This window comes from Scophthalmus maximus, chromosome 5 (assembly GCF_022379125.1).
Source record: "Scophthalmus maximus strain ysfricsl-2021 chromosome 5, ASM2237912v1, whole genome shotgun sequence".
In the NCBI taxonomy this organism is placed as follows: domain Eukaryota; kingdom Metazoa; phylum Chordata; class Actinopteri; order Pleuronectiformes; family Scophthalmidae; genus Scophthalmus; species Scophthalmus maximus.
Window position 1 is genome coordinate 10235174 of NC_061519.1, and position 20747 is coordinate 10255920.

Genomic DNA, 20747 nt, shown 5'->3' on the forward strand with positions numbered 1-20747 from the left:
CAACTTTGGAGCTTTTGGGGGGAAAGCATGGCTGATGTTTGTTTTTTTTGTGTGTGGTTGTTGCTGTTTTGCGGTCCAATTTTTTTTTCTCTCTCTCTCCCTGTGTCTCTCATTTGTCATGCTTTGTGCTGCCTCAGTGTTGAACTATGGCAGCATGGGGCCAAAATGTGGATGTTGTTTTAAGTTGTTGTTGCTGTTGAGTTTTATTTTTCTTTTTTGCCTATGAAAAAGATGTCTCGCTCTGGGTCAGAAGTAGTACATTCATTTGGGAAAGAGGGGGGGTTTGAGTTATAAATGTGACTAAATTTATTCATTGCTTTATTGCTCCATTATGAGCACTGGAACTGTAAAACCAGAACTTTAAATCATACATGTGACTATAGACAGATCTATCGAAGATAATACTTTAAAACTGCTGAACTCAGTTGAGAAGTTGGGGAATCCAACCTGCTGTGACTACCAGGAATGAAATGAAGTCTGGGCACTTTAACCAGACATGTGGCAGAATGTTGTTTTTTTTTAACAGCTATACAGTTTGCTGTCCTGGAAAAAAGTGTATTTATGACTAGTATTCACATTTTTTTGTCATATTCAAAGCCGTTCTCACTGAAAATATGAGGCCATTCATTCGAAGGGACTCTGCTACACACAGATAACACAGGCAGCAAGAATGAAGAAATGAATGAAGTTTTTTATTATTGTGTCATGCAGACAACTGTGCCCAGCCTGCAAGGGCTTAGACAAACACCATGAACTCACAATAACCAGAGGCAGAGTGCTGTCTATACATTTTCAAACCAATCTGGCAAAACATTTACGATGAAATACTGGAGAAATCGAAGTGAAGCTAACAATCTCGCACCAGAATATTTATTTCCGAACTCTGCGGCCGGAGGAAGCGCACACTGTACATTTCTTTCTGACCATTTATCTTCAAACTTTAAAACCAAAATATTGCTATAAATATAACAGCATCTCCACCTCCTGATTCACTCCATGTAAACACCTAAGAATGTACAAATGATCTAAAGTATTTATTTTTTTGTTTCGTCTTGTGCGCCCACACACACACACACACACACACACACACACGGACGGACGGACGGACACAGCTGAGGTTACGGAGGAGGTCAGGGGAGAGGGGCCATCTGATGCCGGCAGATGGGGCGATAGAGGGAGGAGCGCAGAGGAGAAGCTGGAAAATCAGGGCGACAAGACCAAATGTTTGTGGGCTGCTCTTAAGGCGCTGATTTCACTTTACATCCCGTCCGCTCCAGCGCGCCCACCTTATGCCAGTCTTTTGGTGGAAGAGATGGCATTTTACCGAGAGCATTCAATAACTGTGAGTGCGAGCAAATGCCACATGAATAATTCAACTCAACATGCGCCACCCCAAAGCTGGCATGATGCGGAGGAAAACATCGCTGCATCTGATCTGATGTGAAATGGAACAAATGAGGCCTCTGAAGAAGCCCGTCTCTGTCGTAGCACATACTTCTGATTTATACTTGGAAGTGAGATGAGTTTAAACCTGCCGAGTGCAGGAGCTGGACCGGCTGCTGCAGCAGCGCTATCTCAGGAACACACTCGCCTTCCTGCCACCTGAAGTCACCCCTGTCCCTCTCTCTCCCTCTCTCTGTCTTTGTTGTAGAACGGAGCAGTTCCAGGCGAGCCGGTGAAGAAGGATGAAAACTCCCGGAGAGGGAACTGGGGCAACCAGATTGAGTTTGTCCTCACCAGCGTGGGTTATGCTGTGGGCCTGGGCAACGTCTGGAGGTTTCCCTATCTCTGCTACAGAAATGGAGGCGGTATGTTTCCACACAGAGCTTTGCTCAATATTATCTTGCGTTATTGCTGATTTACTTTGTCGTTTAAGGACAAAGGTACAGTACAGTTCAATGCTTTAAGTTCATATAAAACATGCAGCGCATGAAGGGAAAATGGACTGAAATGGACTAAACACAGTATAGAGCAAATAAACTGATCAGCAGGTTAAGGTGTGTAGCTAAATTCATGCTTTGGACCTGTAGGATCCACATTTATTCTTTGCTTTATCAAACTTTTGGGGATTCTTATATATACTCCCGCCTTAAACAAGAAGGTCTCCAAGTGGATGACGAGATGGGATGAAAGAAGGACACCATGTCTACACATAAGCAGCCCAGCAGCAGCAGGTCGCCTGTGTTTTGGAAGCCCGCAGAGCTCAGTCACTGTAGATGCACATTTAATCTGAACGGAAATTGGCCCAGAAACCTGCATAATACATGTAAGTGACACATTTAAAAGCAATAGTTTAGGCTTGAACACAGAATCCATTGTACGTTTTTGGTTCACTTATGCATTTAGTTGACTACCAAGGGCTCTCACCCCACCTAGTATGTATATGTAGAATATGTACTGTAGGAAATGTGGCTATTTATACATCCTCCACTAAAATAGTGTGTAACGGCGTCGCTTCTTTACAACTACTATTGGAGTTCACACTGAAGACTGAGGTATTTGTGACATGGTTGCCAGGGAAACACCTGTTGACTGTACTGTAGCAGTAACAAAACTAACAAATATAACAGTGAAGAAGTTTATTTGTGAACGTCAATATTACTGTGTTTTATTTATACATGCATACTCCTTATTCTGATACATGTGTATCAGAATAAGGAGTATTCATTGATTATATTTTTTAAAAATTAGATTTTATCAGGATCCTCACTCGATCACAAAGACAAACATCAATATTAAAACCCGGGGAAAAAAGCTGACAAAATTCTTTATGGAAAGATATAAGCCCACTATATTCATATACAATTAATGTATATAATCACAGAAACATAAACTTTCCAATATACTATTTTAGAAATATCCCACCCCTTTGCCATAATCTATTCATTCACACTTTTATGTCAATAACTATTCAATAATTATTTTCCAAGCTATTTAGAATGAGGGGAATCTAAATGTGGCCCTAACTGACTATATACACTGCATGTTCAGGTACTGGCATAATCCTTTGTAATTTGAGGTATGTAGTGTGTATTTTTGTGTTAGTAATGTACAAATCTTCGGTTTACATGATTAGACAGGCCAGATGATGAGCGTACTCAATGCAGCTGTCTACACGAGCCACACAACAGCTCCAGCTTTATGTATTTAGCTTCAAATCCGAGCATCTTGAGAGGTAGCACGTTTTGCGAAACAGCATTATTGTGTATTGGACTGTGAATGTTGTCAAAATGTCTCTGAGCCCGTAGAAGAGATCCAGATGCCAATATGTTGCTGAAGTGCTGCAGTGTGTTCAAAGCCTAAGGACATGATGAAAAGAGACTATACGACTATAAGAAAAATGTTTCTGAGTTTTTCTGTCCCCAAGTCAAGAGCATTGTTAAATCTCTGGATTAAATGTGTTCTCAAGTCCCCTCACTCAGTGAGTCAGACCATTCCCTGACATCTGTCCCACCTCAGTTTATGCAAATATTTGGATCAGTGTTCCACATGTAGCAGACCGGCAATCCCTACACAATATATATATATATTTAATATATGCCATACTGTAGGTTAGCTCACAGATGTTACGGAGGGACAGGGGAGCTGAGCTTTACCAGCAACGCACACACGGCACACACACATACACATAAACACACACAATCTCACACACACACACACACACACACACACACACAATCATATTCCCTATAGGAGACTGTCTGGTTTGTGGTCCAGTCTGAACCACCAGGGTTTCTGCAGCACTGAACAGACTCAGCTGCACATGTAGTCATTAAGTGACCTCTCTGCTCACTCAGGGGAGGTTACAGTGACAGATGAGGTTTGTTTTTGTTTGTTGGTTTTTTCTTTTCTTAGTCCTCTGAGGAATTGAATGCAGTGTGTAACGGCTATTGAGAAATGGATGTCCTGTGCAACTTTCTGCAGCTAAATTCATGTAATGATCTCTGGCCCAGACCGACCGGGAAGCACACTACAAACACTTATTGGTCCACTGGCAAACGATAAAAAATCCACAGCCATCACTCGTCATTCGATTTCCCATGTCAATAACCTTGCTTAATCTTTTTACTTTCCCCTTAAAAATATTGCCAAGATCAAAACGGCTCTGTCTTTCCATGACAGAGAAAAGCATGTCCACACTTTTGTCTTTTCACTTCTGTGACCGACACCCAGCGTAGGGCCCACATCGCCCCGATTCTTGCCTCCCTTCATTGGCTGCCAGTAAAAAAATTCAGGATCGATTTCAAGATCATTGTCATAACTTTTAAAGCTCAGCGTGGTCTGGCCGACGGATACAGTAACGGAGCTACTCACCCCCTGTGTTCCTGGCCCCGTAAACCCCGTAAGATCTTCTAACCAACTCTTGCTAGTTGTTCCAAAAGTCAAGGCTGGTAACTAAGAGTGACCGGGCTTCATCCATCAGGGCCCAAAGGCCCTGGAATTCCTTGACTGAGGAGATTAGACTCCAAAATACATCCGAAAAAGGCATTTTCTATATCGTATCACTCATGTGATTTTAAAGCTGTATCTTATAGAGCTAATATTTTAAGATTTTTTGTCTATCTGTGATTATGGACCAGTCATTTTCATGCTCATCTGGCTGTAAAGTAGTTATTATATCTGTCAGACAACAGTAGGAGGGATATGACATAAATGTACATGTCTGACATGAGTGTGGACTAACAGGGAAGTGTTCACACTTCAAAGAACTCAAGTTATGCAAATTGGAAATCTCAGTATATCATTTATTTTCTGTCCTTCTTTTGTTGTTCATGTGCAGCTTCCCAAGGCCAAGACAGTGACTGAATGTGTGTGCTGTTGTTTAAACCCCCACAGGTGCCTTCATGCTACCGTACTTCATCATGCTGGTGTTCTGCGGCATTCCGCTCTTCTTTCTCGAGCTGTCCTTCGGTCAGTTTGCCAGCCTCGGATGTCTGGGCGTCTGGAAGATCAGCCCTATGTTCAAAGGTCAGTGGTTTGTTTAGATGGGATTTATGGTCATGGTTAGGTTAAGGTCAGTGTGTGTGTCTGGAAGATTACAACAGCCATCACCCATGTTTCTAAGGGGCCTGAAATGATAATCTAACACTCAAAAAGGAAATGTGGCTATTTATACATCATCTGTCATTGCAAAAAGCAATGACAGATGATGTATAAAAAGAGTGGCAGACTTGTTGTTATTGTTGTGTAAAGATTCAGTGCATCATAAAAAGGTTGTGTGAGGTGAGAGGTTATCTCATTGTAAAATGTCATTATTCAGCAGCTTGTTGTGATGTCACCTTCAGTGGATATGATAAATAAAACATTTTCTCTCCATCCTGTCTTCTTTTTCCCTCAGGTGTCGGCTACGGCATGATGGTGGTGTCCACGTACATTGGGATCTACTACAACGTGGTCATCTGCATTGCCTTTTACTACTTTTTCATGTCCATGACTAGCCTTCTGCCTTGGACCTACTGCAACAACCCCTGGAACACACCGGACTGCAGCGGTGTGGTGAGCAGTGGTCGACCGCTCAACGCCAGCCTGCTCAACGCCACCACCAGCCTGGTGGCGGGGGTGTCGGAGGTGGTCAACCGCACCAAGAGGACCAGCCCCAGTGAGGAGTACTGGAAGTAAGTCCGGGACTTATACCAAGGACATGTAGGGGAATTTTTACACTCATATTCAAACTCAGAAGTGGTGTATACATGTTCTTGTTGATCAATGTCTCAGGAGATGAACACGCACACTGACGAATGACTTGTGGTTGGCAATGCGAAGAGTGGGTTAGCTTTAAATTTCCAGTTCACGATTGGACAGCAGAAGTTAAATAAAAAAATAAACAAATACTGTTAAATTTCAAACCATTTAGAATAAAGTGAGCATTTGTGATAAAGATCAATGAAAATTCTTAATAATAGGTGTTTAAAAGTCAATTTATAATGAAGTGAGTAAAAGTCCAAAACCAAAGATTCAAGAAAATGGTAAAAAAAAAAACACACACGCACATTTTTATCCTAGTTTGTGGATGTACATTTTGTTCTCTAAGTTTTTCCAAGTTATGTAACTAACCTCTCTGGACTCTCCCGTCCATTGGGCCTTTCAAACTAAACTCAGGTCACAACTGACCCTGCGCCTGATAGATAAGCACCTCAAACATGCCCCGTGTTTGCAGAAAGCATTCAAATATTTGGACTAGATTTGACTGGAAGCGCAGTCACATTAAACTGGCTGATGATTAAAGATGTTTCTGTGTTCGCAGCAGCCTGTTGTCTTATGCACATGACTTAATCAGGCTCTGATGTAAAATCCACCCCGCTGCTTTCAGCCACCTCTGACAACAAGCTGTAGTTAAAGTCTTTCATATTGTGGGGGGGGGGTGTTTCTCTCACTTTTTTATTACTTGAGGATCTTTAGCTCAGTACAAACTGCTACACCTCTTGGATTTGTATTAAACTTATATTTTATATACTTTTTATGTCATTCTGGACAGGTCTACTGGTTGGACAGCAGTGGATTTAACGTGTTTCTTTCAGTTTCCCTTTTACATTATGTATTTGTTTTTCGGTTCCACTGCTGGTCAACATGACAAAACTTGTGCAATCTCACTCTGGCTGTCTTTTTGTCATACACTGGGCATGAAAAAAGAAAACCATCAAATTCTCAATGATCTGATCCTAATTACATCCAACCCAAATAAAATGAGTAGAGCTGAGACAATTATCCACATTGTTGAGACACATGTTCATCCATTGTTCTGTTTATCCTACTGCAATATCTTGTAGATAAGAGACAGACACTCTGCCAGTAATGAAAAATCCAAGGTCTGGAGGCCATCCGTTAAGTACTGCATGTTGGTCTGCTCTCTGTCTCTCAGACACTATGTGCTGAACATCTCTGATGATATTGGGAACTTTGGAGAAGTCCGTCTGCCTATCCTGGGCTGCCTGGCTGTGTCTTGGTTTGTTGTCTTTCTCTGTCTCATCAGGGGCGTCAAATCCTCTGGAAAGGTCAGCCTCACTCACACACACACTAAACAAGCTTTTTCAAATTTCTCCGTCCACACAAGCGTTTTAGCTCAGTATCTCTAAGCCTACCAGTCCATACTAACACACCTGAAAACACATATCACATGACCATTCAGGTACACTGAGCATGTGTGTGCAAGTGTAAACAGGAAGCAGATTGTCTGCTCTGCTTAGCAACAGAAAATACTATGAACAAGAAGCGGCTAGGGTGAAACGTAAGAGCAGGGATTTCTCTTCTTGGATCCATGACGAGGTTGAACTATTACTGACAGTGATTTTTTTTTGCCTTCCCCGCTGGTTGCCGAGTCGTGACTGGTAAGGACCAATCAGGAAGTGCCTCATCATTTCCAAAAATCTCAGTCTGGAGTTTTCAAACAAGGGCGAGCAGCATTCCCAAACTCCATTTTACGTGTTCGAAAACTCCAAGTAGTGTGGACGGCAGGTGTAAATGAAGCAGCAGTGATGCATTTAAGGACCTTAATTTTGCCCCTAAGGAAACACCATGTGTCCTTAGACACCCCCCCCCCACACACACACACACACATGTACAGAGATTTATAACTCTCCTCTCACTTTGGTACCTTACTTTGGTTTGCGTGCGTGTGTGTCCAGGTGGTGTACTTCACAGCCACATTCCCCTACTTGGTTTTGACCATCCTGTTCATCCGTGGCATCACCCTGGATGGAGCCATCAATGGCATCAAGTACTACCTGACTCCGCAGTGGGAGAAGGTGCTTGATGCGAAGGTATTCACTCACACAAACGGGCGGATGAATATAAATGAACTGCAAGTAGACGCAGATCTTTTCCCCTTCTTTCTACTACCTTTGACTGTATGCAGGTTTGCTTTGCAGGTGTGGGGAGATGCCGCCTCACAGATCTTCTACTCCCTGGGCTGTGCCTGGGGTGGTCTCATTACCATGGCCTCTTACAACAAGTTCCACAACAACTGTTTCAGGTTGGTACAAAAACTCATTTTGGGAAATGACTTTATTTTCCGTCTTGCCGAGAGTTAGATGAGAAGATCAATGTCAGTCTCATGTTTGCACGGTAAAGTGAGAGCATGGTGACAGCTAACATAGCCGTCACAAGAAGAGAAAAATGAAAAATATTGTGTGAGAGTGTGCGTCTACACGTTTGAATTTATTCAGTGGGATTTTGAAAGGCCAGTTACACTGACTTCCTCAAAACTGAGCTTCTAGCATTAAAATTCTATGGTCAGATTTAAGCTGCAGCTGCTTTTGCCGGTGTGAATATGACTGTGCTCATTTTGCAACAGGCTGTGTTGATGCTGTTTCTCAGCAACAGACTGGCATCTTAATATTTCCACAAATTAGAGAAACTACACAGGGTGGGGGAGCGAGGAGTCATAGGAGAAGAGTAGAGATGAGGTAGGAGGAGGAGGAAGGGGAGTTGAAAATAATTGAGTGCAAACTAGAGTGGAAAGACAAGCAGAGGTAGGAAGAGGAGAAGTTGTTTTGTCTGGCCTCCTCCTAGTGAGTCAGGGCGGAAGAGTGATGGAGAAAGTGACAGGAGGAGGATAAAATAGTCAGGATCCAACTTCATGGATACAGGTCAAGAGAAGAGAAGAGAGGGGGGAGAAGGTGAGATAAGGTGGGACAGGAGGAGGGACAGAGATAATACATTTCTGGACTTGTGTTAAGTGGCTGGCCGCACTGTGCCTGAATGCCAAGGGAACTAATAGGAAGCCAAGGAGAAGGTTAAGACCGAGTAAAGGGGATAAGGAGAGGAGAAGTTGTCATTTACTCTCCTGAGCTCGACCACACTTCATGCTGACAGCGTGGGGGTGTTGGGAGGTTGGGGGCGGGGGTGAAGATATAATTTGTCCCTCTGGCAGGAGCTTGAGGTTTTCCTATCTGCGCACACAGCTGCACGGCGGCCTAATCAGCTCGGGGTCGCTCAGCTCTGTCCCCGCGGAGTCGCTATCCGCAACTCCTGCAACGCCACCAGTTGGTGCGCATGCAGGAGTGCACGTCGGGGTGGGACGGGGCAGGAGCCCGAGGAGGGGGCCGACATCAAAGTCATCAAACGTCCTCTTGTCACCAGTCTAATGGGAAATATGAGGAAACAAAGCAGCGTGCGACCACTTCGTCCCCCCATGTTAAATGTTAAGAAAGTCAAAGTGTGAAACGAGGTGTTTCCCCGAACAAAGACGCCACGTCTTGAAGAAACAGTGATTTATTTATAAATACAGCATCAGTGTTGGAAAATTAAAAAGCTTTTTGTGGCATTTTCTCTGGTTTTGAGACTGAGACTTCATAACTTCTTGGCCACTTCACCGACCTTGGACATGTTGGTCAACATTAAAAGGAATATTTTCGTGGATTATAAAGGGCTTTTAGATCTCTTCAAGTTTGGCCGTCGATTATGTGGAGATTCAAATTTCATTTCATTTTCTTCGTATGCTTCTCCATGCTACTGCTGCTGAATGAAAAACTGATTCAGATATTCAATTTTTCTCATAAATACTGCATGTAATTAGATGCGTGTACCTCACAGTAACTGGACCCTCACCTGTAAGTTTAAACTATTCTTAGAAAAACAAATTCATATTGGATTATGATATTTTTGATTGTAACCCGGTTTGAAACCAAATTCTGTGGAATCATCCACCCACGACTTGTTGGATGAACTGGAAGTGACGATGGAGGGAGGGGGAAGGAAAACGTTTTTGTTTTTTTTTAGCTTTTTTGTAAACTCTGTGAAGAACTAGTGCCATCTAAAGTCGGAGAAGCAACACAGGCCGTGTCATTCATCCCATCTTTGCATTTATACAAATATAGCTTTAGACATTCTATTGACATGTTAATTGATGCAGTTTTACGTACATTCTTTCATTCAAAATTGTTCTAATCCTTGATCTCCTGTGTGAAGTGACTGTGTAACTGGCAACAGTGCTGGATACACTGGTGTTTGCCCATTTCAAATTTTCTCCGGCTGTTTGACTTGAGCTCACCATGTTGTTCATTCTCCTTGCTCCACACACAGAGACAGCATCATCATCAGCATAACCAACTGTGCCACCAGTGTTTACGCCGGCTTTGTCATCTTCTCCATCCTGGGCTTTATGGCACACCACCTGAACGTCCCTGTGTCCGAGGTGGCTGACCACGGCCCGGGGCTGGCCTTCGTGGCCTACCCAGAAGCCCTCACTCTGCTTCCCATCTCGCCGCTCTGGTCGCTGCTTTTCTTCTTCATGCTCATCCTTCTGGGACTGGGCACTCAGGTGAGGCGGGGGGAACTGTGCACCACGTTCACACCAAAAATTTAAACTGGAAAGTGAGTGCAATGTTGTTTACTTTTTGGACATATGTTCTGCTCGTTTCTGCTCAAGGTTTTGTCCATTTTACACAGTGAATATGCGCAGATGAAACTTGAAGTTTCAGCCCTAAAATGTCAGACCTTTCTTCCACGAACGATGATATCAGCCTCAGCTCTGAAATCAGTGTGAAAAAATTGATTACACAGGAAAAAACGCCTCCAGTGTTCTCTCAAGATTCCTTGATGACTGTAACACCTCTGTTCTACTTCGTCATCTCTCATTTAGTTCAACCACCTACCTCTCACTCCTGCTCTTTCAGTTCTGTTTGCTGGAGACCCTGGTGACGGCCATCGTCGACGAGATTGGCACAGACTGGATCATCAGGAACAAGACTGTGGTCACGCTGTCGGTGGCCATAATTGGATTCGTAATGGGGGTTCCACTAACGACACGGGTGAGTCCAAGTCACACTGAACGCAGCCTGATTTCCTCCATGGAGATGCTGTTCTGACTCTTCTTGTTTTTCTGCGTGCAGGCGGGAATCTACTGGCTGTTACTGATGGACAACTACGCTGCTAGTTTCTCTCTGGTCATCATCTCTTGCATCATGTGCATCTGCGTCATGTATATTTATGGTAAGGAGGGAAAAAGACGGTGTACAGACATGAACAGACGTGTATATTTATGACAAGAACCTCTCATTAAAAAAAAAAAAAACGAAAAACTACATATCATTGGACACATTAAGATTATTATAATAACATATCTTTGTAGTTTTTCCAGCGGGATATACAACACCTCAACATGAAATAGTGAAAGAGTTTCAGCTTCCAAAAAAATCTACAGTAAATCTGAGTCGAGCAAGAATGAAATTCTTCGCCGCCTTCTCAGTACATGAATTTGACAAATTATTCATTGAGCCTCCAGTGTTAACTCACCATTATACACCCACATTTCATTATGCCAGAGGCAAAGGTACAGATGTTTCCTCACCAAGGCCTCGGGACACGTCTTCAGTATGTGCTGCAATACGAGACAAAAATCTATTTCTCCTCTCACGTCCTCATTGCCTTTGACAACTACAATTTACTAACTGATAGCATGCGCTGCTTAATAAACAACTTACAGTTATTTAAAGTTATTTTAAACTTTCATTCAATCTCCTTTTTTTCAGTTTTTAATGTTGCCCTACAAATTTCGATCTACTTATTTTCCTATATTTAGCTATAGAAGTCCTAGTCCAGCCTGGTTGACTACGAAGATGCCTGTTTTTTTCTCTTTCACCTTCCCTATAAGCCAATATGTAATAAATTAAAAATGAATGTGTGTTATAGTATGGTTCTAACCATGGCATAATAAATGAGCATGAAACACTTTTAAAAATCTAGCCTGTCTGGAACCCTTGTGCACGTTTGGCTCCTCAGCTGCAGCTAAAATTACAAAAGAAAATCATTGCTCATTGAATTCTTTAAAATCATATTCACCAGTCCAACACCATTGAGGGTACAGGCACCAGACAGACCAAACACTGACTTTATCAAATTATTACATTGATCGCTTACCAATCAGTTTATTCTGATCTTGAATTTCGCAGGATAACGAGTTTTTGTTGTTGTTGTTTTTTCCGTCGCAGGTCACACAAACTACTTCAGAGATGTTGAGATGATGCTGGGATTCCCTCCTCCGCTTTTCTTCAAAGTCTGCTGGAGATTCATCTCCCCTGTCATTATCTCTGTAAGTCCACACAACCACACACACACACAACTGCTGATCTGGGCTCACTGTCACGGTGATAGAACCCGCTATCAAAATGTAACATTGTTTCAGCCCCATTAAGCTTTATTGTCCTTGAAATACATCTGGCCACGGTCGCGGGACCGACACCTCACACTGGTTCAGCCATTTTAAAGGAGTGTGAGGTTCTCAACTTTCGCTGAGTTGCTGACACATTGTCAGGGACCTGACTTATTTTTCCGCTGCCATCAACACTAATCTGTTCGGCTGCTTGTTTGGCCCCTTCTCCGATATAAACCTCTGGGAAAATGGACGCATGCGACTGCTGTCAATGGTATTTCCCAAGCAGGCGCATTAGTCCGCTAAGCTGCTGGGCAAACCAAGAAATTCATTGTTGTGGATTACTAGTCAGACTTCAGGCACTTTTGTTCTTCTCTTTCATTTCACTACACAGATTAAGGCCCCGGTCTCCAGGGCCTCTGCCGGAGCTGTGACCAAACACACTGCTGCTGGCTGCAGTCAGGAGTTATAATTATATTCATCTGCAACTTGTAAATAAAAGCAAATGTGCGTTGTGCTGCTGGCTGCCGTTATTGCTATTTGACCTGGACATATTAAATTTTCCTGTGAAAATCCCATCAGCGGTACTGGACGTTATCTTTTTAGACTTTGAGAGTAGAAATGGTGGCCATTTGCTCGCTTAAAGCTTAACCAGGATGAGAGACGCATAAGGAATTTTTCCTATGTTTATTGATATTTTTATTCATTTATATATGCCAAACCTTTTTGCAGATGATCACAATGAATATGTGTATATTTTGTACTTATTTAAACGGGTCTCGGTGTCCCCCATCTCCCCCGTGCAGTTCATCCTGATCTTCACGGTGATTCAGTACAAGCCCATCACTTACAACGACTACGTGTATCCCGGCTGGTCCCTGGCCATCGGCTTCTGCATGGCTATGTCCTCCGTGATCTGCATACCCATCTACGCCCTGTACAAGATCTCCAAGTCCCCAGGAGCCACCTTCAGAGAGGTACTGCCCCCGCCGCTCGCCGTCCAATCAGAGAGAGCGCCCTCAGCGGGCCTCACTTTGAAATTCATTTAAACGTACTTTCCTATGATCCAACCTTTGATTGATGATTCGCTGGACAAAATGTTGCCTGCTAACGCAAGCGGCGTGAATTGTACGCTACAGAAGAAAATAATATAAAATGTTAGAATATTATATTATTAAATTGAAAGGGTTAGAAAAATGAAATCTACTTGTTGTGTATAACTGTAACTGTAACTGTAGAACTCATGCTATTTGCAACTGTCATCATATAATCATCATGTTTTATGCACACATAAAGCTATTGTTTGCTCTCAACCTAAAACCTAAACTGTTCGAGGTATGAAAGCTAATTCCGGAGTCTAGTTGTTGAAATCATTTGAAAAACTTGTTTCAATTCAAAAGTTTTCGTTCCTGTTGTGGTCCATAAAACTTTTCAATTGTTGTGTTAGAACAGCGACCTATGCACGCTGCCCACCCCCACTGCTACACAGAGGGCAGAGCGCTCTTTACTCATCTATCACAGTCTATTAATATTGAACGTAGCACGTGTCCAAATCGCACCTAATTAGACCCCGTGACTACTTGGCCATTAACAATACACAAACCAAGTGTGAAGCTGATAAGAAGAAGGGTTCTTAGGATATTTGAGCCAGAGACAGAGAGACAGACATTCAGACAGACATTTTCTTGCTCTATAGTTACATACTTCTAACTTAGTCCTTGGTGGATTTGGATTATTTTTTGGGGGGGGATAAAGTTCCCAGTCACATTGAGGCTGCTCTGAACAATGTGAACCCTCTGTCTCTCTCCGTGATGTTCTCTGGTAAATCTTAATAAACATTGTGTTTTCAAAATCAAAAAAATATCTCTCTCTCTCTCTCTCTCTCTCTTTCCATTCCAGCGGTTGAAGTTCGCGTGCCGACCCCACCCATCGTGGGGCCCTGCCCTGAAGGAGCACCGGACGGGCCGCTACGCCCCCGTGGCCACCGAAGACCCCGTGGAGACCTGTCCCTCCATGGAGAAAGAGGAGCTGAAGGAGTTGAAGGAGGAGGAGGAGGATGAGAAGGAGAGGAGAGAGGAAATCAGCCTCACCATCCAGGGAAGCAACGGCTCCACCAACACACACAACAACCCCAACCCCAGCGCATAGACGGGACACCCATCTGTCGGCCCCCATCTCCTCCTCTTCATCCCTTTTTCCTCCCTTCTCCTCCATCCCCACCCCACTTTCCCACAGTCCTCTGTGGGGGAGATCCCATTCGCTGGAGACCTTTACATATTGTAAAGGCTTATTATATCTCTCCTAACTTCTTTTATCTATCTGTGTGTCGTCTCTAGATAAACGAAGGAAGAAAAAAAAACGAAAGGAAAAAATTGGGTCATCATCCAAAAGATTTGTGCGTGTGTGAGTGGGGTTGTTACTTTGTCTGAAATACTTTGGTTTTCCTTTCATATTCTGTATACTTGTATATGTCATCTGCACATGCAGTCAGAGTTACAGTAGATCTTGAAGCTGCATGTGTTTGTTGTGTGCATGCAGCGACGTAGAGACACACACTGTTCTCCTTCATTCAGCTAGGTGTTGTGTCGGGTGTGTTTGGGTTTCGGTGACGACCTGTTGTGGTGCTGTAATACAGAGAAGGTTGGTGAACTGTGCCTGCGCTGGCCATTTACAGTTTGACGATGCTGAGGGATGGAAACTTCTCGTGGCCGGATAAAGACAGGCGGATACATCGTCGTTCACACTATTGTACATTTTTGCAGCACACTGTGCTTCAAGATTGACAAACTCGGCAGAGAAACATCAGTGAACTTTAACCGTATTATACTCTAACTTTTTGCCTCTGCATTCACACACACACACACACACACACACACACACACACACACACACACACACACACACACACACACACAGAGCATATCTGTTCCCCAGTTTTTTGACAAAAGGGATCCCATGGCCATTTCTCAGGGTTCACGCGGAGTTAAACTTAGTGGCACGTTGTTATTCCTTGTCTCGACTACGGTGGCCAAGATTATGGAGACTGAAATCAACTCGCTGTCTAAAAAACACCTGCACAAACACATGCACAATACCGGTGGATGCAACTCTAACTCTATAAAGTGCCATCTCATCTTAAGTCTTCCAGGCAATGCATCTCGGGACGTGGTCTGTGACGGAGTGGTCTTGGGGCCGGAGGAAGTAGCGGGGGAAAGGATCATAGGTGTGTTGGAGTGTGTGTCTCCCGTGGGTTGTAGCAATCTGCCCCATTCAGGCACGTTACCAAAAACATCACCTACGTTACCTGAGTTACATGTTACATGTTTATGATAACATTTGTGTGCATCCCAGAGGCCCATCTGGTGTAGGCCTCTCGCAGTCAGTGGAACCTTCAATGTATTTACAGACACTCGTTCTAAAGCTCTGAGCCAAGCTGCACTGTGACTGATGGAGAGAACAGAGAGCAGCGAGGTGCGGCTTGTTTCCAGAAGATTATGGAATAGATCCTGATACCTGAATTATGTAGTTTTTAAATGTAGCTGATATAGAATCGTTCTCTCAGTATAATTCTCCGTTTTACCCCTCTATTGTAAAGTAACTTAGTAAATAATGATAAAGATAGCACATGTTTATTTTGTACAAAAGGCGGGAAACTACAGAATCATAATTAACCGTGTTTACCATTCATCATCTGTGAATCGATTTGTCGTCATGTTGTTGGGGGGGTTAGGATAGAGAGTAGGACATTATCGTAGATGTGGGATGACAGAGGTTTGTGTCGGACAGCTGCTCAGGTGGTAGTGAGGCAGGGGTTGTGTCTCGTATACAGCACATTTACATAGGGAGAAACTTAAAAGGAACCGTTTTGGGAACCATCCTCGTCCTTTCCTGAGAGAAAGATGAGGAGAACGATGCCACTCAAGTCTGCACGCAAAAACATCTGAAGCCAGCGCCAGCGGCCAGTTAGCTCATCCTAACATTGAGACTGGAAAAGGGGAGGGGGGGCAGCTCGCTCAGGCTCCGTCCAAAGGAAACAGGATCCACCTCTAAAGCTCAATGAACAAGTTATATCTTGTTTGTTTAGCCTACACACACACACACACACTCAAAAAAAAGAAAGACCTGCTGGTTGCCAGGCAACTGGTCCCAGCCCAGGGATAGTCCAGCACGTAACGTCCTCAAAAGTGTCACAGCGAGTTTTAAAGAAAGGATAAAGGCGTTGATGTAATGCACATAACCAGGAACCATGATGAACACAGTGGGCATTCTGGATCAAGCACAAATCTCTTACCAGGTTTTCATCAGGCCTCTGTACAGGAAGTGTGCTCTGCACACACAGTGGCTCCTCCCATACGTGAAGATTGTAACTTTGGCTTTCACCATCTGGTTTTGGTTCATTCCTCAACCATTCACACCACAAGTGACGTATTTTGTTCAATGTTGATTTTAGATATAAAAACACTGCTGATAAACCAGGTGCTCGATGAAAACAATAGATTTAAACAACATACATTTGAATATACACTCATCATCTTCAGTGCTTGTTGGGACGACTTGTAGCTCCGACCCGTTCCCTCTTTGTGATTGGCCTGTCTCGTGTGGTCATGCTGTAGTAAGTGTAGCCTAGCCGCCGTGTAGCCATGCTATCTCCCTCTATATACCCCAACCCTCTCCATCTCTGCCGGCCCCCCGCATCTCTGCCTCCCTTTGTACAGTAATGTAAAAAAAATATATATATAATTGTACCGTGCGTATGTGTGCGTGTTTATCTTTGCTTTTATTTTTCCGGGGATGGATACGCGTGTTTGGGTGGAGGGGTGGGCATTGTTTTTTGTTTTTGATTTCTCATTTTTCTCGTAGCGTGATGTAGACGGTGTCAGGTGTATTGTGTACTGTGTGTGTAGTGGATTAGTTCTTTACTGCTGAGCCTCGTGTAGAGCAGGCGTAGTGTCACTATTGATGTCGGTGTACCTCTAATCTATCAGAACTAGCCATTTCCTACTCTGCTAATCGTATACAATCTTATCTTTTGAGAGAGAGAAAAAAATTTTGTACTAAAAGAAGAGAAAGAAACTACATATTTTATCTTTGGATTTTAATCATTGTTTACCCATGTTTTTTTTTTTTGGTTGTTGTTGATTGATTTTGAAGTTGTATTCTTAGAAAGAAAAAAAAATATTTGAAGCCAGCTGAGACTAAAAGCATTGCCAAACAAAAAGCTTTGGATCGAAACTTGAACTACTGAAGAGATGGTTCGTTTTTACTGTGAGCTCTGGCGTAGACAATGCTCTTTTTTCTCCTTTTTTTTCAAAAACTATTACCTGTACTTAAAGAAATATTTCACAGTGCAGTGCCAACCGTCGCACAACGCTGCTGACCTTAAATATTCTGTGGCTCTTAAAAACGGAACAGTTTGGCAGTTTTTTTTCCAGCGTAGTTGTTAGAAAATGTTAGAAAATGCACAAACTCAAAACACCAAAATTACTCTGCAACCAAGACTGAATCACTATCAGGACCCATCGAGCCACATTTTCTCTCTTGTGCAGCTCTGATGCATGATATCGGTACAAACTGTTGTTTTATGTTGACATCCTAACCAGGTATATGACATAGATGTGTCAGACAAGGGTCTTGTTGCTATTTCAAATTGATTTATTGGTGAAGTGAACCTGATTTACGGTGTCGAGCTACCAAAAGAATAACACCTGAACCATTCGGCCCTGAAGGGAACGGCTCCTGAGAACACACGTGAGAACGGTTCAGTTACACTCGACCCGATGCTTACAGTACTATCGCCGCACACAGAGGTGGCTGCGCAGAAAGTCACTGATATTGAAGAACGTTAACCACATGAAGGTCTGGACCACTTTTACACACAAATTCACAGCACATCTACTCCACTGTACTAAAAAGAAAGAAGCAAAAAACAAAACTGTGATTTTTACCTTGTTCCTGTGGTTCTCTGTTAATTACAGGACATTACCTCTTGCATTTCATACTACTGCTCATGTAACCATGAACTCGTCTTTCAGCACTTTAAAGAAATCCTTTTTTTTTTAGCAACAAGGAATACATATATACATATATATATATATACATATATATATATAATTTGAATAATGATTTACAATTTCATTCTGGAAAAGAAGCAAGTATGGGAAAATGCCTTTTTCAGTGGTCTGGGTGAAGGGAACTGTCCGAGTGTCAGTGTTGTAAGTTGACAAATTGTTTTCATGGGAGGAGTGGAGAAGAAAAGCACAAGTGAGAAGAAAACACAAATCTTCTGGTACTTTGTATCATATCTACAGTATCTGTCTATCTAACAATGTCTGTTCTTCTTATTCTTCAACCTTTAGGGCCAAAATCCATTGAAATGTCTTAGTCCTGTCGGCTGTATATCGTAAAACTGTTGAATTACAAAATGGTAAATAAAATCTATTTTAAAGATCAGTGTGCTGCAGTGTCCTTGTGTTGTGAGACCATTGTTTTACACCTTGTGCCTTTATACATTCTCTTATACCTTGATTCTGCTGGAAGTGCGTAATTATTATTTGATTTCTTATGTGTTAAAAAGATGAGAACAGTTTTTTTCTTTCCTGGCTTAATTATTCCATGTCAGACATTCAATAACAGCCATTGCAGGTTTACAGTGTTAATCATCGCAACCCCTCAACTGAGACACGATACATTTTGAAAGAAGAGAAAACACAACCCTCTTCTTCCAAAATAAAAGGCTTCATTCAGGAAACAAACACACATCCTTTACTCTGGTCCATGTTCTGCTCGCTCTCAACAAGGTCATCTAATGATATCCGTGCACAACCAGGTCTCGGGAAATGGTGACATTAACCTATAATTTCCACTCGTGGCCTCGGGCTTCCACTGTTCAGCAACGATCGCAAACTTTCACTTTCAAAGTGAAGCACTGTCTGAAAAGGGAAAAACACATCCGAGGCTCAAAGTGTTGTAAAAAGCCTTTTTATTATTGCAGGGCTGTCACCCACTCAGGCTAAAAGCCTTCAATCAGGCTGTTGAAGTGAAATACAGACACAGCCTGACAGTCCTGACAGGTTTGTAGCCACTGCTGTCTCCGATATGTACTATACTGTACTTCTTCTAAGAATATATCAGTCAGTATTATCACCAACACGCATAAGAACACAAAGAACAAGGACCGAGCCATCAACACATACGCCCTGCACATCAGCTGTACAATAACCTGGCCAGGGGAGGAGACAGAAGACAAGGGAGCTCCTCCTCACAATACATTCAGGGCTTCACCCCAGGTCCAGCAACCCGAGACTGCACAGTGGGTGGAAGGAGGGAGGCCGAGGACTGGTGAGCATCAGAGCCACTATCCAGGGTGAAACAACAAAGATCCAGCGTCCAGATCCGAGAGATGACCTGCCGAGCGAATACCTCGGACAGCAGAAACCTGAGGAGGGTGACGCGGAGGGAGAGGAGGAGGAACCGTCGTGGAAGGACAAGTACCACTGACAGGAGAAATCCTACCAGTGGCTGGAAAAGGCTGGTCGGAAAGACAGCACAGAGACACTCATCATGGCAGCAGGCACTTAGTACAAGATCAATAGGGGCAGGGGTCTACCACGTCAGACAGGACCCCAGGTGCAGGCTGTGCAAAGACGCTCCTGAGACCGTCCAGCAGATAACAGCAGGGTGTACATGGGACACCATGACCAAGTGGCAGACATAGTGGACAGGGACACCTGCACTGAACATGGGCTGGAAGTCCCAAGGTCAGAAAGGAAGTCACATTATTTACATTCCTCTTATTCATATTTCACATTTCTATTTATTATAATTTTAGGTCTGTATATATTTTTTTTGTCTTGGTTGAAGCAACTGTAACGAAAGCCAATTTCCCTTGTGGTCCAATAAAGTGTTTTTTGATTCTGATTTGGGACAAACCAAGAGAGACGTTTTTTTTTATCATTTTTATGACTGCAAAGGTTTTTGTATAGCCTACTAACAGACCAAGTAGCCAAAAATAATATACCATGAGTTTATGCAACTAATATACTTTGTAGTACATAAATTTGCTCACACAAGACTTAGTTGACTGTAGGGAAAACATATTGCAGAAGTGCAACCTAAAATCCACCCACTGTCAGCTGAGCGGCGGCACTTTTTGTTTATCCCCACATGGTGGTGGTAGAGAGACAGTTATTGCTGAACAAAAACAAACAGCTTTTGCAATTAATATTATATCCCAAAAATTATTTGAAAAAAAAACTGCGGCTTGTATGACACCATACCCGATTCAGCAATCAAATATTTAATTAAATAAATAAAAAAATTTAAATAACAGAAGAAACAGAAAATAATAGATCAGGTTTATTTTTACACAATCATACATTTCATGAGCAATTAACTGACTGCTCACAAAGAAGTGCAGGAATGCAGAAGATTTATGAAGAGATTTTGTTTTCATATAAACACGTATTAAAATTTGTCATGCATGCAACAAATTCTAGTCCGTAGAACAACACAAATCTACACGTAACTAAAGCGAATAACTCTGGCGGTCTCGTTGTGCTTCCTGCTCTCCACAGTCCAGGCTGCGTGATGACATCCGGATGGAATCTGATGGAATGACCACAGTGGCACGTGGAGGCAGTAGAGGGCAGCATGGCCGTAA

General features: G+C 42.9%; 1 protein-coding gene across 4 annotated transcripts in view; it reads left to right on the forward strand.

The window, feature by feature from the left end:
• Positions 1 to 18538, forward strand: part of slc6a9 (solute carrier family 6 member 9) — a 63801-nt gene extending 45263 nt beyond the window's left edge. For all 4 annotated transcript variants that reach the window (XM_035635517.2, XM_035635514.2, XM_035635516.2 and 1 more), the window contains 12 exons: positions 1652 to 1808; positions 4837 to 4968; positions 5339 to 5615; positions 6860 to 6992; positions 7623 to 7757; positions 7866 to 7969; positions 10021 to 10258; positions 10614 to 10748; positions 10830 to 10929; positions 11928 to 12028; positions 12895 to 13065; positions 13988 to 18538. In XM_035635517.2, the coding sequence (XP_035491410.1) occupies positions 1652 to 1808; positions 4837 to 4968; positions 5339 to 5615; positions 6860 to 6992; positions 7623 to 7757; positions 7866 to 7969; positions 10021 to 10258; positions 10614 to 10748; positions 10830 to 10929; positions 11928 to 12028; positions 12895 to 13065; positions 13988 to 14236 (1932 nt within the window). In that variant the 3' untranslated portion in view covers positions 14237 to 18538. The remainder of the gene's footprint in view (positions 1 to 1651; positions 1809 to 4836; positions 4969 to 5338; positions 5616 to 6859; positions 6993 to 7622; positions 7758 to 7865; positions 7970 to 10020; positions 10259 to 10613; positions 10749 to 10829; positions 10930 to 11927; positions 12029 to 12894; positions 13066 to 13987) is intronic.
• Positions 18539 to 20747: the final 2209 nt, after the last annotated feature.